The sequence below is a fragment of the Barbatula barbatula genome, assembly GCF_947034865.1.
Source record: "Barbatula barbatula genome assembly, chromosome: 10".
Lineage (NCBI taxonomy): Eukaryota > Metazoa > Chordata > Actinopteri > Cypriniformes > Nemacheilidae > Barbatula > Barbatula barbatula.
Window position 1 is genome coordinate 19,229,046 of NC_136773.1, and position 17,067 is coordinate 19,246,112.

General features: G+C 39.8%; 1 protein-coding gene across 1 annotated transcript; it reads left to right on the forward strand.

Annotated features, from left to right (window-relative positions):
• Positions 1-6,205: 6,205 nt before the first annotated feature.
• On the forward strand, positions 6,206-16,793 carry tshz3a (teashirt zinc finger homeobox 3a). Its single transcript, XM_079465780.1, has 2 exons — positions 6,206-7,085; positions 13,039-16,793. The coding sequence occupies exons 1-2, from the start codon at positions 7,046-7,048 to the stop codon at positions 16,071-16,073; spliced, it is 3,075 nt and encodes a 1,024-aa protein (XP_079321906.1). The 5' UTR covers positions 6,206-7,045; the 3' UTR covers positions 16,074-16,793.
• The last annotated feature ends 274 nt before the right edge of the window (positions 16,794-17,067 follow it).

The following is a 17,067-nucleotide window of genomic DNA, read 5'->3' on the forward strand; positions in this document are numbered from 1 at the left end:
AGTAGTGGAAAGGTTTTCTTGGGGGGGGGGGGGGGCAATAGAATATGAGACCTGTGGCCGATTTCAGCTTGTGTGCCTTTTTCTGGATGCATTTTCAAGTTCCTCCAGCAGATGGCGCAATATACTTAATAAATGTCTACACAGCAAAGAATATCTACTTCGCCTATGGTTTACATTGTAAGGTCCATATGGCAAATTTAAGATGTTATTAATAATAATAATATTACATAGTTTATTTATTACCAGATATATTAGATATTTACATAAAGTATTTTAGTTACGCTTTTGTTTTCACAAACACCCAATTAACACAATATTATTTATAGATATGTAGGTAATACCACAGGACAGGCCTCTGAACTTTATATAGTCCCATTTTATGTATGGGAACACAAATATTTACGCATTAAAAAAAGCGATCTGTAATCTTATTTACTCTATTTCACAGTTATTTTGTTCACCAAATCGGTCTTGGCGGCCCGATATCACCCGCATCTAGGGTATGTGACCCGTCGGGATGCTTAAATCTAATGGATGGGGATGGAGACGCGCAGCGGGAGGCGTTTGATGTGGCAGCTGGAGATTGTGAGAATGAGTAGCTACAAAAGTCATGGCTTCAGTCATTCACTTGCTCCCTCAGTTCTCACATCCCCGTCGCCGTCATTCCCCTCTTTCTGACGGACGGGACCCCCGCACTCCGCTTCAGGCTACACATACAGGGATGTGACACTGGTGCGCATCCCGCTGTCAGTCGTGCAGCAAAGTGGCACGCGTGTCATTCTCACTGACAGACGCGCTCGTCTGCCTATCCACGTTCCTCCGTTGCAAATGCGCGACATGACTGTGTACTGATGGAGCCACGTCTCAAACAAGACAGCGCAGCAGAAATAAACACATCTTGAGCAATGCGATCTGATCTGGAGGATAGGGGGTTGTTAAGGGCAGAGAGAGAGAGAGACAGAGAATGCTTTTACGCACGGGGACACTTGGATAACAGCTTTGTTTTGCCACTTATATGCGAAACTCTTTATTCCTATTTTGGGAATATGATTGTATGTTTTGTCCTTTTTTGCTTCATTTGCATAAAGTGGCTGCATATGTGCATCATTGTTTAATTGTAGAGAGCATCGATATTAGTTTAGTTGTGGCACTGTAAATCTGCAACTCTTTGATATTTACGATGTTGGTATATATATAGGCTATATATATATATATATATATATATATATACTGTAATTTATATACATACATTTTATATAATATATGAGTAGCATGGTATCTAGAGAAGTTTCAGTACACTTCAACACGGTGTTCAAATTCATATACAGTATACTGTATATCTCTTTGATAGGTTTTGTTTGCTGCACATAGTTTAGGTTGCCTCACACTACCCTTTCACAGTTTTATCATTGTTTATTTTCCTAATTAACTTGTCTATATTGTAATTTTATAGGCCATTAGATGTGTCTCTCTCCACTGCAGCTGGGGATATTTTTGGAGACACCTAACACAGGCTATTTAAAAACAAGCGCTCTACTGATGAGAAATAATTCTTTAGTTCTTTTAAAAACAGAGCCATTGACATAAGCTTGCTGACGGATGCTGATGCTTTCAATACCTCAGAGACCAATGATGAATTACTGCAGACACACAGCGCTGAGCATGCAAATATGTCCAGCAACACTCTGATATTGCAGCAGGGGAGGACAATGTGCTTACATCTAAAAAAAGACAGCCTGTTTGACTATCTCACTCTGCATTAATTTCTTTCATGATGATTAATAATCCACTTGATTAATGTTTAATCTACCACATATATATGATTTATATTTATTTTATTTAGGCTAATACATGCCGTTTATTCAAACAGTGTAGTATATATTTATTTTATGCTTCAGTGCGTGGTGTGACAGTGCCTTGGCGTTAACAATTTACAAAACATCGTGAACATTTTCATTTTGGGTAAGAATAATAATATAGTATAATCGTATCTTGAGATACAACAGTGTCATTGTAATGCATAATAAACCAGCTAGACTGCTATATAATATAGTACAGAATCATGGGCATACAATTTTATTTTATTATATAATTGAAAGTAATTTGCAATGAATGGCCTAATTTGTTTACTATATATTGTCTTTTTACAGGGGCTATTTAGATAATAACAAAGAGACCAGAGTTTAGCTTATGAAACAGCTCACAGTCTGTGGGTTCTTTACTGTTTGTGTCTGTTCTAGATTGCAGGTGGCAGTGAAGAAAACAGACTGTAGCTGGAGCGGATGGAATCCCTGATGATCTGGAGAGCTATTCACGGGCATCAATGGCTGTCTGCAATGGCCGAGTCCAGTGACGCGCTGGGCAATTTTGACTGCCCACTGAAGGGTTTTCCGGTCTGAGGGTGTACAGCTGTCATACCAGCCTGAGATACAGCAGGTCAGTATGCTCACAGGAGGTTTTCAAGGAGCTAGGTGGGTAGATATGTTTGGAGATGTTATAATGCTATATTTGCTGTTGTGTTTTGTTATCCTTGGTCATCCTTGATTTATGCTTGTCTGCTTTGCCCATACCTGGGGAAAATAATGTAGTCCTCACATGTCCTTGGCAACGCTTTTTAATTTCTTTGTTTTTTCCTCACACAGTTTAGAAAAGGTTTATGATGTATTTGTTTATTATTGGAGAATTGATAGACACTTTGTCCTCCTCCAAACAGACACAAATCAAGCTAGATTACTCCATCAGTAAGTACAATTAATTACAGAAATGCATTTATGTCGACAATGATGGATTTAGCTGAAAATATCCTCCAAATCTCATTAAGCACACCTTTCACCGCGACGGTGCACGCAACCTTGAGCTCTGGACTTGAAAGCCAATACACATTTTATAATAGACAATCCAATTCTGACTGTAACTCACACATCTTCTATACTTACACATGTACACTTTCTCTCTCATTTTCTCACCCTTCCTGAACTATCGCAAGAAACGCAGGACAGGCCTACCTGAAAATGGAGTCGATGTGTCCCAGATGTCATGTCTTCTGTCAGACGTGTAAGTTGAGAGACAAGAATGGCATGGCCGGTGAAGCCCCAGTGAGCAGGAGGGGTCATCCTTCAGCCCATAGACAGGCTGAGAGACAGCCACATGGCACACATCTCCAAATGACAGCTTGTCACTGACAGGAGATCCACCATAAGGCCCGTCACCCCTCACCTGACTGAACTCGGCCCACTGTACTCTCTCACTGAGGGCCGACTTGCGTCACTGTCAAACTAATAGTGGTTAAAGGTGAAAAGACGTACCCCATCTGTAAGTTTATATTTTAAGGTCAAGACTTAATTATCTATTCAGAATTGCCCATGACCATGTCTCTGCTGTCACAGAGAGGAAGCCGAGAGGGGAACTTATGAATGTGGATTAGTAGAAATGTGAATCCTTTGGACATTTTAATATCATTTTTCTCTGTGATAACTGCACATGTGAAATGTCTTGCGATTTTGGGGCTAGTTGTCATCCTTTTTATTATAATACATCTTTAACAGGGAAGGGTTTATTTTAAGTCTGCCTCTTTGAGTATTATTGCAACTCTGTTCTAGTTTTAAGGGGCAGATTGTCACACTTTCGCTTGTTATTTAATGGCAAAGAAATTGAACAAATGTAAAACGGAACCTAAAAAACTGCAAAAGTTTTGATATCAAATATCAAACCGTGGTTAAAGGTCAAATTCTAAAAAAATCTCTAAAAAGTAATAATAATATAAAAATTAAAAGAATAATAGATTTAATTATTTAAAGGCAATAAAACATAACTATATTAGTAATAATATTAGTAAAAAGAAAAATAATAAAAATCTCAAATATAGCAAATAAAAATCTGTCCTGGCCAGACATTTAGAAAAAAATCATATCTAACTTTCTTCTTGCTTTAATGTACTTATAGAATAGACATTCCTATAGAATTTACAAAATGATTCAATCTTAATGTGTATGAAACCTATTACTCATTTCTACAATTTCTCTGAAAAAGGCAAACTATTAATATAAAGCCCTTGAGACAACTATTGCCCCAGTTAAATCAACACACAACTACACAATTCTACACAGAGTTTCCTTATATTTAGTAAAGAAACACAAAGGTTTTGTACGTATGTAAGAGAGTAATAGGGATTTCATTTTACAGCTCACTGCGGCTTCACTAAATTATTGCCGAGTTAAGAACAAAACCCCCTGATTGTGTCATTGATTAAGTAACGCTCAACACTTTCTAGAGTGTAAGACTTGTAATCTCTCAGTCTGATCAATACAGGGTCAGAATTAATTGCTAAAAATACTTTCTCCAGTTTGTCTGAATCAGCATCATAGTCACTTTTCCACAGTTTTTTTGTCATACTCCCAGTAACATTCCTAACACATTCACTTCACCATAGATCTCTTCAAAACAGATTTGCGAGTCTATCGGAGACAAATAACGCGAGTCGGAGAAGGTGAGCCGTGTTGTTTTGACACACTGTTAGAACATGATGTTACAAAACCAGACACCTGACTTGGGAAAAAGGTCATCTGTTCATCATAGATCAAAGCGGAGGACAGGACCTCTCAAAACAGTGGCAGAGAGAGAGAGGCAAGAGGAGATAAAATGAAACCTTCACAACAGAACTGATGGACATGTGGCTCATACACCCTCCTGTGAGCTGTAGGGCGGGTGGGTGTCCTGCTGGCAGATGTCCCTTCTAGTTTCAGATGCTGGTTGACAAGCTTGCTCTGAGGTGGGGAAGACCAAAGAGGTCTGGGTAATAAGACAGTTGCCTCCTTTAATGTGTTGGCTTGACATTGTGGTGCAACCACACAAATGAGACATCCGAAAAGTTTTGAATTGATTCTTGAAGGAGCGCAATAATACAGTATACTGTGTTGTTGTCTCGTGTATTGTAAAGTGCTAAAAATTATGATTTGAGCAAAAACAAAGCAAAAATGAATAAAATATAATTTCAAAAAATCTCATTTGTTTTATTCTCCATAATTTAAGTCATTCCCATTCATGTTCGTGTTCGAATGGATAAATGCGTTTCCATAAATATTTGTTTTTGTTGTTTCTTTACAACCATACTGTATTTTCCGTTTGGTCTTGACCACAGTCAACAAACTCTCTTCTTTCAATTCAGTAAGGACCAATGCAAGGATGTCACGAGCAGACCTTGGCTTGCATTTGATTTATGTTGCTCTAAAAGTAAAAATCAAAGATCCTCTCTAATGCAGCTCTGTGGCAGCAGGGATGATATATGATGCGGCCGAGCAGTTAAATGAGAGCACTATGTCTTTGCCTGAGTTTTAATGGCACGGTCTGAAGTCTGACCCCACATCTGAATGACTTTACAGTACTTAAAAAGACATCCACAGACAGTGCTGATTCGTACAAGAAAGTGCATGTTTTGGCCACACAGTTCTGATTACTTGAGAGACGGTTTGCAGGAAACATCACTGCAACACAAATTGTTCTTTTATTGGTTTTCTTAGAATCGGGCAACAGGAAACAAAGGAATACACAGAGCTGCTGGAGAATTGCCAAGTCATTTTAACTTGGCTGAGATAAAACAACAATTCCCTGAGAATAAAATGCGTTTGCAAAAATGCAATGAATTGTTTTCATGTATACAATATTATAATTAAATTCCTGTCATAATATGAAAAGTTGCAGTGACAATAATTTAACTTTGAACAATTTAGAATCATATTTTTGGCTACAGTTTTAAAAAATATTTGTCAATTTAGATATGGACATATATATTGATATAGGCTACTGCAATGCTGCGAGATATTAAAGTCTATTAATGATAGGCTATAGTATTACGCAATGCAGCATATTGAATATGAATATTGCTATTAATATTTGCTGAATTTTTCCGCATGCACTTGTACTATTCAGAAATTATTACTAGGCCTACTACACTAACATTTCATCTAGCTAATCGAATCCGGATTTAAATGCGCATGCTCAGAAAACATACGTCCGGTGGATAAAACGGTTACATTTGAGTTAATATAAATAATTATACGTTTAAGTATGATCGGCATTGTGCTGATACGATTATTATCATGAATTCCTTAGCATTATGAAGCCAGGTGTTGTCAACTGCAGGTGCACGTGCAGATTATTGGTTGGTGCAAGTGGACTTATTATAATGTTCATGAATCTTTGTAGCAGAACAGACGTTTGATTGTGTTCAGATAAATGACCGGTGGTCGATTAAACTTGCTAACTACAGAACTTCCTGCGTGAAGAAGAAACGAAAACTGCTACTGATCGATAGCTAAACACGTCGATTTGCACTCCGGACAATTCAACAAGCTAACAAAATACCACAGGCGTAAACTTTCCACCGTAAAAACTCGTTTGTGTGCCCCCTTTTAAGACACGCCGGCCGTGTCTCATAACGTAATGCTAGGCACGTTCAATGTTGACTTGTTTAACTTGTACAGAGCTTGTTGCGTTTCCTCTGCGCTATTCTCAATACGGCACATAGGCTACAATTACACATGCGTCAAGCGAAAGCGTTCAAGGTTTCTGTTGTTCAGTCACTTTAAGCCGTGCGTTTGTTAAACGGGTATCAAGTTAAAAGCACAACTTTGCAAAATGCGTCTTAAACCACCCGTGCGTAACATTGCATTCGGTTGCTCTGCTCGGTCTGTCTTTTCTTGCACGCAAGAACGCGTCCTGCGTGACGCCCCCCTACTTTTTGCGTTCGTGCAGAATCAGTAACCGCGCACTTTTGAGTGACGTGACAAAGTCGTAGTGAGCGCGCGACTAGGCGTTTACTGTCCGGCCGCGCAGTTCTCATCATCACTCCGACTCATGGGCTTTAAACAAAGAATACCGCTGAAGACGGAGCACCTGGGCTTTCTCATATGCCGTATGCAAAGTGGCGTAGCTTTTGTGAATGCGCTGTACTGTTCCTGTAAGGCGACACTGCTGATTGGGAGCTTACGTATATAGTCAAATATAGTATATCGGGTTCGCGTATACAGACGGATATCTGCGCGCAAGTATGCCGAGAAGAAAACAGCATGCGCCGAAGCGCGCGACAGGTAAGTTTATAACAGCCGCTTACCTGATTTTATTGTGCTTAGTGATCTTGTGATGTTCTTTGTTTGCTGTTGTGTTGCTTCATTTCACTCTTAAATTATCATCTGTATTATAACATTTTATTTACGGTGGTTACATTGCGTTGTTTACGGTTTAATCTGTCATCGAAATAAAAAAAATGCACAAAAAATTCGTTCAGTAGGCTTTATTTGCTTCTACCTTTAGTCTTGGGTCATCCCATGGCCCCCTTTCCCCTAATATAAACACATTTAGACTTCTGTAACTTGTCTAAAGGTGGAAAGCCTCTGAAACTGTCTAAAATAAGTATAACGTTATCTGCCTGCTTAATAGCCTATTATTTACAAAGAGGTGGCGTTCTGGGGCACTTTATATTTATAGCAGAGCTCTTTGTAACGGAGATACAAAGCCATTATTATATAGCCTTCACTGTTTGTGTATGTGCGCGTTTGAGACAGAGATGATGTGGAGTTTAATGGAGGGGTATGGCTTGCTCTGTTAGACTAGCCTGTCAGAACAGCTTTGTCTCATGTTGGATTTAATTGTTATCCTTGTGACAGCCTCATCCATCAAAGGCTTTAATGGTCAATCAGAGCAAGACCATGTGAGTGCTCTCCTTCTTTTTCCCATAAGCTTGCCCGGGCTTTTATTTCATCAGTATGCTCCACCAAACTACACCCATGAATGTTCTGCAAAGTGGTGACTGAATGGTTTACAAGTAGGAGTTTATAGTGTACAGGTGTGCATTTTGTGATGTGGGTCCATACTGAGCTCTTTTATAACAAAGACACTTTCTAGTGTGGTCTAGTAAGTTATATTTGACACTGTTGCGGTAAAGGGAGTCATTCACCAAACTAGTTAGCATTACCAATGATAATAAGAGATTACAGAAGAGAGAGTTTTTGACTTGAAAATTCTTTCTCCCACTTTGTTTTTGTCCTGAAGGTTCACAGCGATCTTTAAAAAGAAACGGTTTGCTGCGGTTAATTTGAGCTCACCTAATTAGTTAAACTTGATGGATTTCTGACAGGTGTAATGATGGGAGATGACAGGCTATGCATCTGTCACCAAGTCATATTAGGTTTCATCCTCCTTGATGTAATCAAGTTGATATTAGCCACTCCTGCTGGCCTTTAGTATTGCCTTAACCCAATTTAGTACCTTTATGTGACAAATAGGGTTTTGCCGCCTGTCTGGAATCTAGATGATCCAAAATCACGTGGAACCATGTACAGCATTATGAAGAAATTGACATTTTCATCTGTCTGTAAGGCTTTGAGACATATTTAGATTGACAAATTATGCATCAAATCTATTTTGAGTGCTGTTTTCTGTTAGTTAGATCGGTGTCTCTGTGTGTTGTTTGGTAATGTGACTTAATTGAACATGTCTCCACAAGTCCCAAGGGCCATCATGGCCCAAAGCTTTTTGGGAACAGCTCCCACGCCACATTTGGGCACATTTCCAGACCCTCCATTGTCTCTTTCTGGGGTTAAATCAGTCGCTGTCAGATCTAAGGTGTAAGGCAGGTCATCCAGACAAGCAGGCATCAGTCATGCGTGGATGTGATGCAGGAGACGGGTTTGATGGTGGCAGTGATGAAAGGGCAGGAAACCATAGAGGCCGCCGTTCCCTAATCCCAACTAGTGTCAACATACCTCTCTAGCCAGGCATGCCTGTAATCACTGGCAACAGCGTAGAAACTGCTGCACCCCCATTGATTTACACAGCGGCTTATCCATCTTTGAAAAAAAATCTCGTCTTACACATGCTTGCGTATACATTTCAATGTGTATATTATTGTTTTTCTTTTTTGTATATACTTTTTTGTACTAAATTGGATCACCATGAGCCAAAAGTTAAAAATGACTTAGTACGCAGTATCTACAAATGAATTATCTTAACTTCAATAAGAACTAGCACTATGTCCCGGTTGTAAACTTATATGAATGTTACTTTGGTGGGTTAACAATGGAGACATCAATCTTCTGTTAAGAAGATGAGAATCCATCTCTTTTCTCATGGGAGGTGGCTTTTAGCTTGCGGTCCGTTTTAGAAAAATGAGTCAGTCTAGTTCTCAGGGGTCTAGAAACCAAACCCTGGTGGAGAAGATCAGCACAATGCCAAACCGTCAATTACCCTTTCAACAGAGCCGTTAATCACACTGCCACCCTTTACTTCTGGCATCCTGACACATGTCATCTATCACACAGGCTTTCCGAGACGCAGAGGGAGGAAAGAAAGAGGAGAAATGTTGTTCAGAATTAGAATAAAAAAGCTGGAGAGAAAGTTGGATACAGATGCATTTCAGATGTTTAAAAAGGAAACAAGGGTGGTGCCACCTACTACTATTAAATTAAAGGAAAATGACATGGTTGTGAGAATTCAATGAAGTGTCACGCTGCTGAGTTAAGCTGTTAAGTCATTAAGTCATTGAAAGCCCTGTTTGGGTAGAGACCTCAGCCGATGACAGATTGATACACATTACATGTTGAGGGGGTGAAATGGCAAATGTGCTCTAATCTAAGATAACACGCTATTTTTTTTATCGCAGTGAGCAAAGTCTTGTTTTAAAGCACCATTTTCTCTCCTTGCAAACCACATTTTTAAATCGATAAGTCAATCAGTTGTTCATCAGATTTTTATCTTCGTGTGTGGGGTTGCAGGTATTTGCGCATTTGTACACGTTCACTTTTGCGCATTCCTGTTCGAACTTAAAATGACACGCATCACTCAAGTTCAGCTGGCCTGTAAATGAACTCTAGCTTTCTCTCCCACAGCACTAGCCGTACGTCATGATGGATGCTCCTTTAAAGAAAGAGATTAATGAGAGGTAGGCGGCTTAGTGGACCATTTATCACAGTGAATATTATTTGGACGGCTGTGTAAGCCTGTAACCTGAGAGTTAGAGAGGCATAGACAGAGCACATGGTCTTAGATGTCCTCTCGATGATGGATAGCTTTGGTTTCTCTCTTTGTTTGTTACGAGACACCAGCTGTCCACTGGGTGGTCATTTCCGGATACATTCGGGAGTTCGGTATTGCACCCGCTATTAACCCTTCTAGTTTTCTCTGTGAACTCAATTGCCATTATTAGAAGCTTATTAGAAGGGGTAACTCGGGGACAAAGCCTTGCTTGCACAATGGTGGGGTGACAGATTTTTTTCTGATGTTGGTTTTTGTCCCCTAATCTCCCCCACCTTTTCCCCGCAGAGTAGAATTATGAGTGTCATCCATCTAACTGAGTTCTTTGATGCCGAGCCATCATCTCGGCAGCTGCTGGCTTAGATACACATAGAATTGTTGCCAATCACTCTTGGCAGCTGAGGCACATCAGACACACTGTTGTCAAGGGTGGAGGGAATCAAAGGCACTGAGAGCGATAATTAGAGAGATATCTACCCTGAAAGGATGTCTTTGGTCGGTGGAATTCCAGTCAGAGACTGTTTGCCCTTCTGCATTTACTGTAAATGGTCAGTTTTGTGTATCCCCACCAGAGAAACAGAAACATTTAAAAGAGGGGCGGACACCCGGGAGAACATTTTCAGCATAACGATGTTTTTGAAGACTGGCCATTTAGATTTTCTAAGCTTCACGTTTTGTATGCTTCATTTGCAGGGAAGAATAAGCTATTTTTGGCACCAGATAGTGCTCCCGCCATCTCGACATGCTGCCTTAACACTGGAGTTTTCAATCAATCTTTATTTCAATCAAAGCCTTGTGTGTAATATATTAGCATTGCCTCAAGCAAGAACAATTCTCACAGTTATGCTCAATCTGTGTCTCACTTTGAGGTTTTGAGTGAATCATGTGAGCTCTGAGGATGAAAAAAACTATAATATTTACAGAAAGAAATTTAACATCACTTATCCAAATGCATGTCATATTGCTGTAAAGTTACTATAACAAGATTTTTTGATGGCTTCTATGGATAAACTTTAAAATAACTGACCACCGATTTTCATTAGCTGACTTAGATTGTCTATACATTTTTGGACATACTTTTGTAGTGTAAAGTATAAAGCAGTTGTGTTATTTTATTTTCCTGTAGCTCAGTGGTTAGAGCATGGTTTAACCTCTTTGCTGTCTTATATTAATCAATTATGCATGCACATTAAACCAGTATAATTATTACGTATGGCTTTGTATATGATGCTCAGATTTAAATGTGATCTGTGCAGATTCTGTCTGCAATGCGAAGGGGTTAATGACTGGTCATATGGAGACATATAAAACTGTTACATAAATCAAGCAAGGTGGGTGTCACTACCTTGTTTCCTGGCTTTTTGTTCCGCCAGAGCTCATTGCACACATCACATTTTATTAGTTTAATAAATCATCCTGGCTGTCAATCAAGCCTTTAAGAATAATTGGTTATAGTAGTTGCCTCCTGAGATGGATTATAAATCTTTCAAGGTTAAAGATTCTTTTCAAATTTGGTGGGACTGGGTTTGTATACACAGTTTATGTTCTCTTCTTGGGGTGCATGTTTTTGAAACCTCCTCGCTTTATATAATGTAAGGCTGTTGCATGCTGATGTTGCAAACTTAAATAGAGTATATAGATGAAATTAGTAGTTTCATTACGCATTAGGGTTTGCATTTTTTTGTTTTGGATCTTGCCTGGTTTTAAATACAAAAAGTAAAAGTTTTCGTCTTCTGAAAAGAAAAGGCAATTTGCCATTGTGGACCCTAAGTGTGTCACCATAATTGTCTCTGGGATATGAGAGGGCAGGAAATGATCATGTCATTGTAGTTACACCTGGTTCACCCTCTTTTCGAGCTGCTTTGTAGTTCATGCCAAATCAGGCCGTTCAAATGACATCTTTTGATCAAGGCTGTCGGGTACGATCAGAGGAGATTGGCAAGTAATGGATACCTAGTGACAACCCAAATCTACAGAGGGGATAAGACTGGCCTCCACCTGCCAGTTATCCTTTAGAGCCCCCGATCCTGAGGGCCGCCTGGCTGACAGCCAGTGAGAGGCTAAATGAGAGAAGCGCAGGCTTGTGAGATTGTGTATTATCATTTGAAATGAGAGCTATTTGTGCTTTAACACTCCTTGTCAAGACTGTGGTAAATCTTGTACTTTGGAGAAAGAGATGGGGAGAGAACGTTAGTGTGCAAGGACGCACTTGATCACACATGCATCAGCTATGTTCAGTTGATATTCAAGGCCTGCTGTTTTTTCTTTGGTTTAATTCAACACGTCAAATATTTTACTTTTAACATGAGCAACGTAGTCACAAATACATAGACAAACAACAGTGTAGAACACAAAGGGGGGGGTTGGTATGGCTTTCAAGAGGACATTTGTTCCACTTACGGAGTCGGAGTGACAGTGTCAAACTAGCAGGGGACATGCTGTCAGGAGACGGGATCGTCAGTCCCAGAGGATGGTGGTGGATAGGCTCTTTTGAGGGTGTGAGGGCAGCTGGCAGGGAGAAGGGCGACCGTGTCCTCTTGGATCTGTCATATGAAGGTGCTCAACCAGACACCTTTCTCACAACACGTCACCTGTCCAAGGTGAACAGTCGTCAGGTGGGATTCAAAGTGACAGGTGGCTTATGTGCCGCCATCTTTTGTCATTCCCCTTAACCTCTCAATCTATCTGTCTTCCTTTTTCTTCTATGTGTTTGTCTCTTCATATGTGCACAGGTGTGTTGAAATGCGGGTGTGTGAAGAGTTGTGTGAAATTGTGGCAGGTGCAACCTTGCGAATAGCCTGATTACATCAAACTACCAAACAAAAAAAGATAGATTTGTTTTACCTGACTAGACTAGTCTTTCTTTAATGTTAATTCCTGAATTGTGGTGGTTTATTTGATCAGAAATACACCAAGGTATTACACAAATAGGCTACCTAAATAAAAGAAAGGGGTATTAAGGAAAAGCAATTAATTCTGCAGCTTATTTATTTTTCTCTTTTCTCTCTTTAGCTTATGATTCGGAAGATGTAAAGGAGACCACCATGCCGACTGATGACATCGGAAGTGATGGGCCAGGAACTGAGAAGAAACCAAAAGGGACAAATGACTTACAAGATGAGTTAAAAAACCCAGTGGCTGAACAAGACTCTACTGCTGAGCTTTCAGAACATGATGTTGATAGTGAATCTCACATAAGTGAGTCTAGCGAACCCACATCAGATGCTGAGAGCACTTCAATTAAAAATAAGGATGAGGCCACAAGAGACTTTCTAAAAAATGGGTCTGAAGACTCTGTATGTAGTTCAGACAGCCTGGAGCAGATGAAGGCCATTTACAAAAGCTTTCTTAATAATCCTTACTGGTCCTTTTTGAGCTTGAATTCATCTCAGCTGTATTCAGAAGAACAGCCTGCTAATAGTAGTGGTAGTAGCAGTAACAATAGCAGCCCTGGGCGCAGCTACGATTGGCATCAGTCTGCTGTTGCAAAGACACTCCAACAGGTGTCTCAGAAACACCCTATAGTACTTGAACCAAGTCTTTTCTCCACTGTACAGCTGTACCGCCAAAGCACTAAACTCTATGGATCCATCTTTACTGGTGCTAGCAAGTTCCACTGCAAAAGCTGTAGCGCATCATATGACACTCTGCTTGAACTCACTGTTCACATGAACAAAACCGACCACTACCGTGATGACAACCATGAAAGTGCCAGCAAAGGCAGCAAGTCCTGGTCCAAGCCACGCAAGCGCTCTCTTTTGGAAATGGAGGGAAAGGAAGATGCCCAAAAAGTTCTACGCTGCTTGTACTGTGGTCACTCTTTTGAATCATTGCAAGATCTTAGCGTGCACATGATAAAGACTAAGCATTACCAGAAAGTACCCCTGAGAGAGCCAAGAACAGCAATGGCTGCTAAAGTTGTCTCTTCCTTTAGAAAGAGGGTCCCGGTGGAGTTGGATATTTCTAAATCTCTGCATGGCTCAGAGCAACGAAGTCGCAATGGTGGGATGGCCAGTGATGTTTTTCAGATGTTTTCAGAACACTCTTTCATTAACAAAGATGACTCAAAAGATCAAAAGAGCACTAGCCATGGGGTGCAGTTAAACTCTCAGAATATCAGATGTATGGAGTGTGGAATTTCACATGACTCTTTGGAGCAGTTGAGTGCTCACATGATGTTGACTGGTCACTTTGTTAAAGCCACCCAATCATCAGAAAAAACAGACAAGCCCCTTACAAAACAAGCAGCGTTGCCTCCTCACCCCAAAAGTAAATGTGACAAGACTCGGTTAGGTACACAAAGTTCCTCTTCTCGCTCAACCACAGGAATCATTGTGTCATCTTTCCCATCTCCAACAAACGGGGTCAGCAATAATAAGACGCAGGAAATCAAATCTCCAAAAGACAATGATCACAATGGGTCTGCAAGTCTTAATGATACTGAGGAGAGACAGGGAATATCTTCAAAATGTGATTACCTTACTGAGGAGGATCTTAAAGAGAGTCCCAAAATGGAGTTTGATATTCTAAAATCGCTGGAGAATACAGTCGCATCAGCTATTAACAAAGCACAGAGGGGTGCCCCGAGTTGGGGGGGTTACCAGAGCATTCACGCAGCTTATCAGTTACAAAACCACCTAAAACCTGCTATGCACAACTCGAGCGCTATGCCCAGTTTACAACAATCAGCTATTGGCCGGGAAGTCCAGTCCTTAGACAAAAGTCCAGTGATTCCACCAAGTGCTCTCACAACTACACTTAATCTACATGCAGTGGATGAATTGGAAATGAAAATAACAGAAATAGGTTCTGAAGTAGGGCAACAATTTCAACACATGAATGGTGAGGGATCCCCACATCGGCAGCTGCTCACAGCAACTGCTTCAAATGTAAAAGGAAAAATACAAGTATCAAGCTCTCCAAGTCTTGAGAAAATGGTTGCACGTGTCGCTGATGATAACACAGATAAGAAGTGTATTCAGGAGCACACACAAGACTTTAGAAATCCTTCAACCTCCGTGTCAGATCATTATGATGACTCTGCTTTGTTATCTGTCCACTCTGAGCCAAGACAACCTTCTGTTAGTCCTCTAAGTGCCCTTCAGTCTGTTATGAACCTTCATTTGGGTAAAGCTGCCAAACCAGTGAGGCCTGTCCAGGACCCTATGAGTATGCTTCTCAGGATGAGCAACAGCATGGCAGAAAAGGCTGCACTGGCTGGTCCATCTGGACACTCAAAACTTAGCCGGTTACATTCCGACTGCCATGAAAATTACAGAGACCAACCAATAGACTTGTCAAAAGGCAAAAGTGAACAATGTCTCAGAGTTGCTTCCTTACCAGGCAAAGCATTGAGTTCCTCCCTGTCCAGTACATCTGTGAGCGAAACCACCGGTTCCAACATAGTCACACCAGTTGGTCCTTTATGTGAAAACGCCCTGTCAGACATATCTGACATGTTGCGTAATCTATCAGACTCTCATGTTTCAAAGCCCCCAACACTTTTATGTAGGACAGAGCAGTCGGAAATTGAGGGTTCACATACTTCAGATGAGGCAGAGGATATGACCATGATGCACAAACGTAAAGGTAGACAGTCACACTGGAAACCCCAACACTTACTGATTTTGCAGGCTCAATTCACTTCTTGCCTCCAGCAGACAGCTGATGGAAAATATGTGATTTCAGACTTGAGCTCCCAGGAAAGGATCGTCATATCACATATAACAGGTCTTTCTATGACAACCATCAGCCACTGGCTGGCCAATGTAAAATATCAGCTGAGACGAACAGGCAGGACAAAGTTTATTAAGAACATTGACTCTGGCCACCCAGTTTTCTTCTGTAGTGAATGTGCTACACAGTTCCAAGCTCGCTCCACGTACATCTGTCACCTCGAATCACACCTTGGGTTTAAAATGAAAGACTTGGCCAAACTTACCTCTAAAGATCTCAACAAGAAAGTTATGAAGTATTCCAAAAGCCCTCCAGTGATTTCTGCTGTATCAACTGCTAAAGTAAACCAAGAGAAACCACAGCCAGTGTAAAACTAGTACTATCTTATTAAACTAGTGCTATCTTATTAAAACCAAAATAAAATCATAATCATACACAGTTACTTATGGGCAATTTTACATTTACTGCAACCAAAACATAAGTATAGGCTAAGCTTTGTGGTCATTTGTGTTATCATAATAATAAATCTGTTCAGAGTTAAAGTTTACTTGATAGAAACAATTCTATAATAACATGTAAGCATATGTCTTAAAATTATAACATTCTTGATTGTTCATGATGAGCAATTCTGACTCTTAAAAATATTAAGTTTGTACATAGATAAACTAGTGTAAACCCACCCCCCAAAACTTGCTTCTTTTTCTCCCATTTTGGCTGCTCTAATACTAAGTTGGTTTGTAAGCATAGAATTGGGTTAATTTAAAGATGTGCAAGTAAACTGTATATAAAGTGTTATATAAGACTACATTTACAGATTCAAATTACAGACTTGTTTTTTTACAGATGGATTTTTCCAAATATTTGTATCATATTTGTTCATTTTCATTCTAGTCACATTTGTTCATCAAACTGTTTAAGCAGACATGTTTGAAAACTGTTATTTACAAGTTTTTTGTGGAATGTTAATATATATTAAACTAGGCATGTCGTCTATAATGTAGAAAAGTAAATATGTTCTATTATAGTAATCTCTATAAAATCTTTTATAGAAAATAAGAACAAAAAATAAAGACCTCAAGTCATACATAGTCAAGCCTGATTTTGTGTCTGTCTTGTGCATTAAACATTTAAATGATTTTACTTCAAATAACATCATTTTAACCCTGCTGTTCGTTTTGTCTTACATGTATGTAAATGTAAATGCATGTAAATGCAATTAGTCCTCAAATGAAAAGGTCAGAAAATACCAAGCGTTTCCCCTCAATTTTTTCTGACCAGTGAGAGTTGGATTGCAAATCTTATCATTTGACTAGGATTTTTAACTCGTACTTTTCCAAACAAGCTCAAAACCCTAGCCTTGGTCAA

Bases quoted from the DNA above. Each gene is read 5' to 3' on its own strand.
- tshz3a (XM_079465780.1), top strand. From the start codon at position 7,046: ATGCCGAGAAGAAAACAGCATGCGCCGAAGCGCGCGACAG. The intron at 7,086-13,038 runs GTAAGTTTATAA...TTCTCTCTTTAG, and splicing joins TGCGCCGAAGCGCGCGACAG to CTTATGATTCGGAAGATGTA.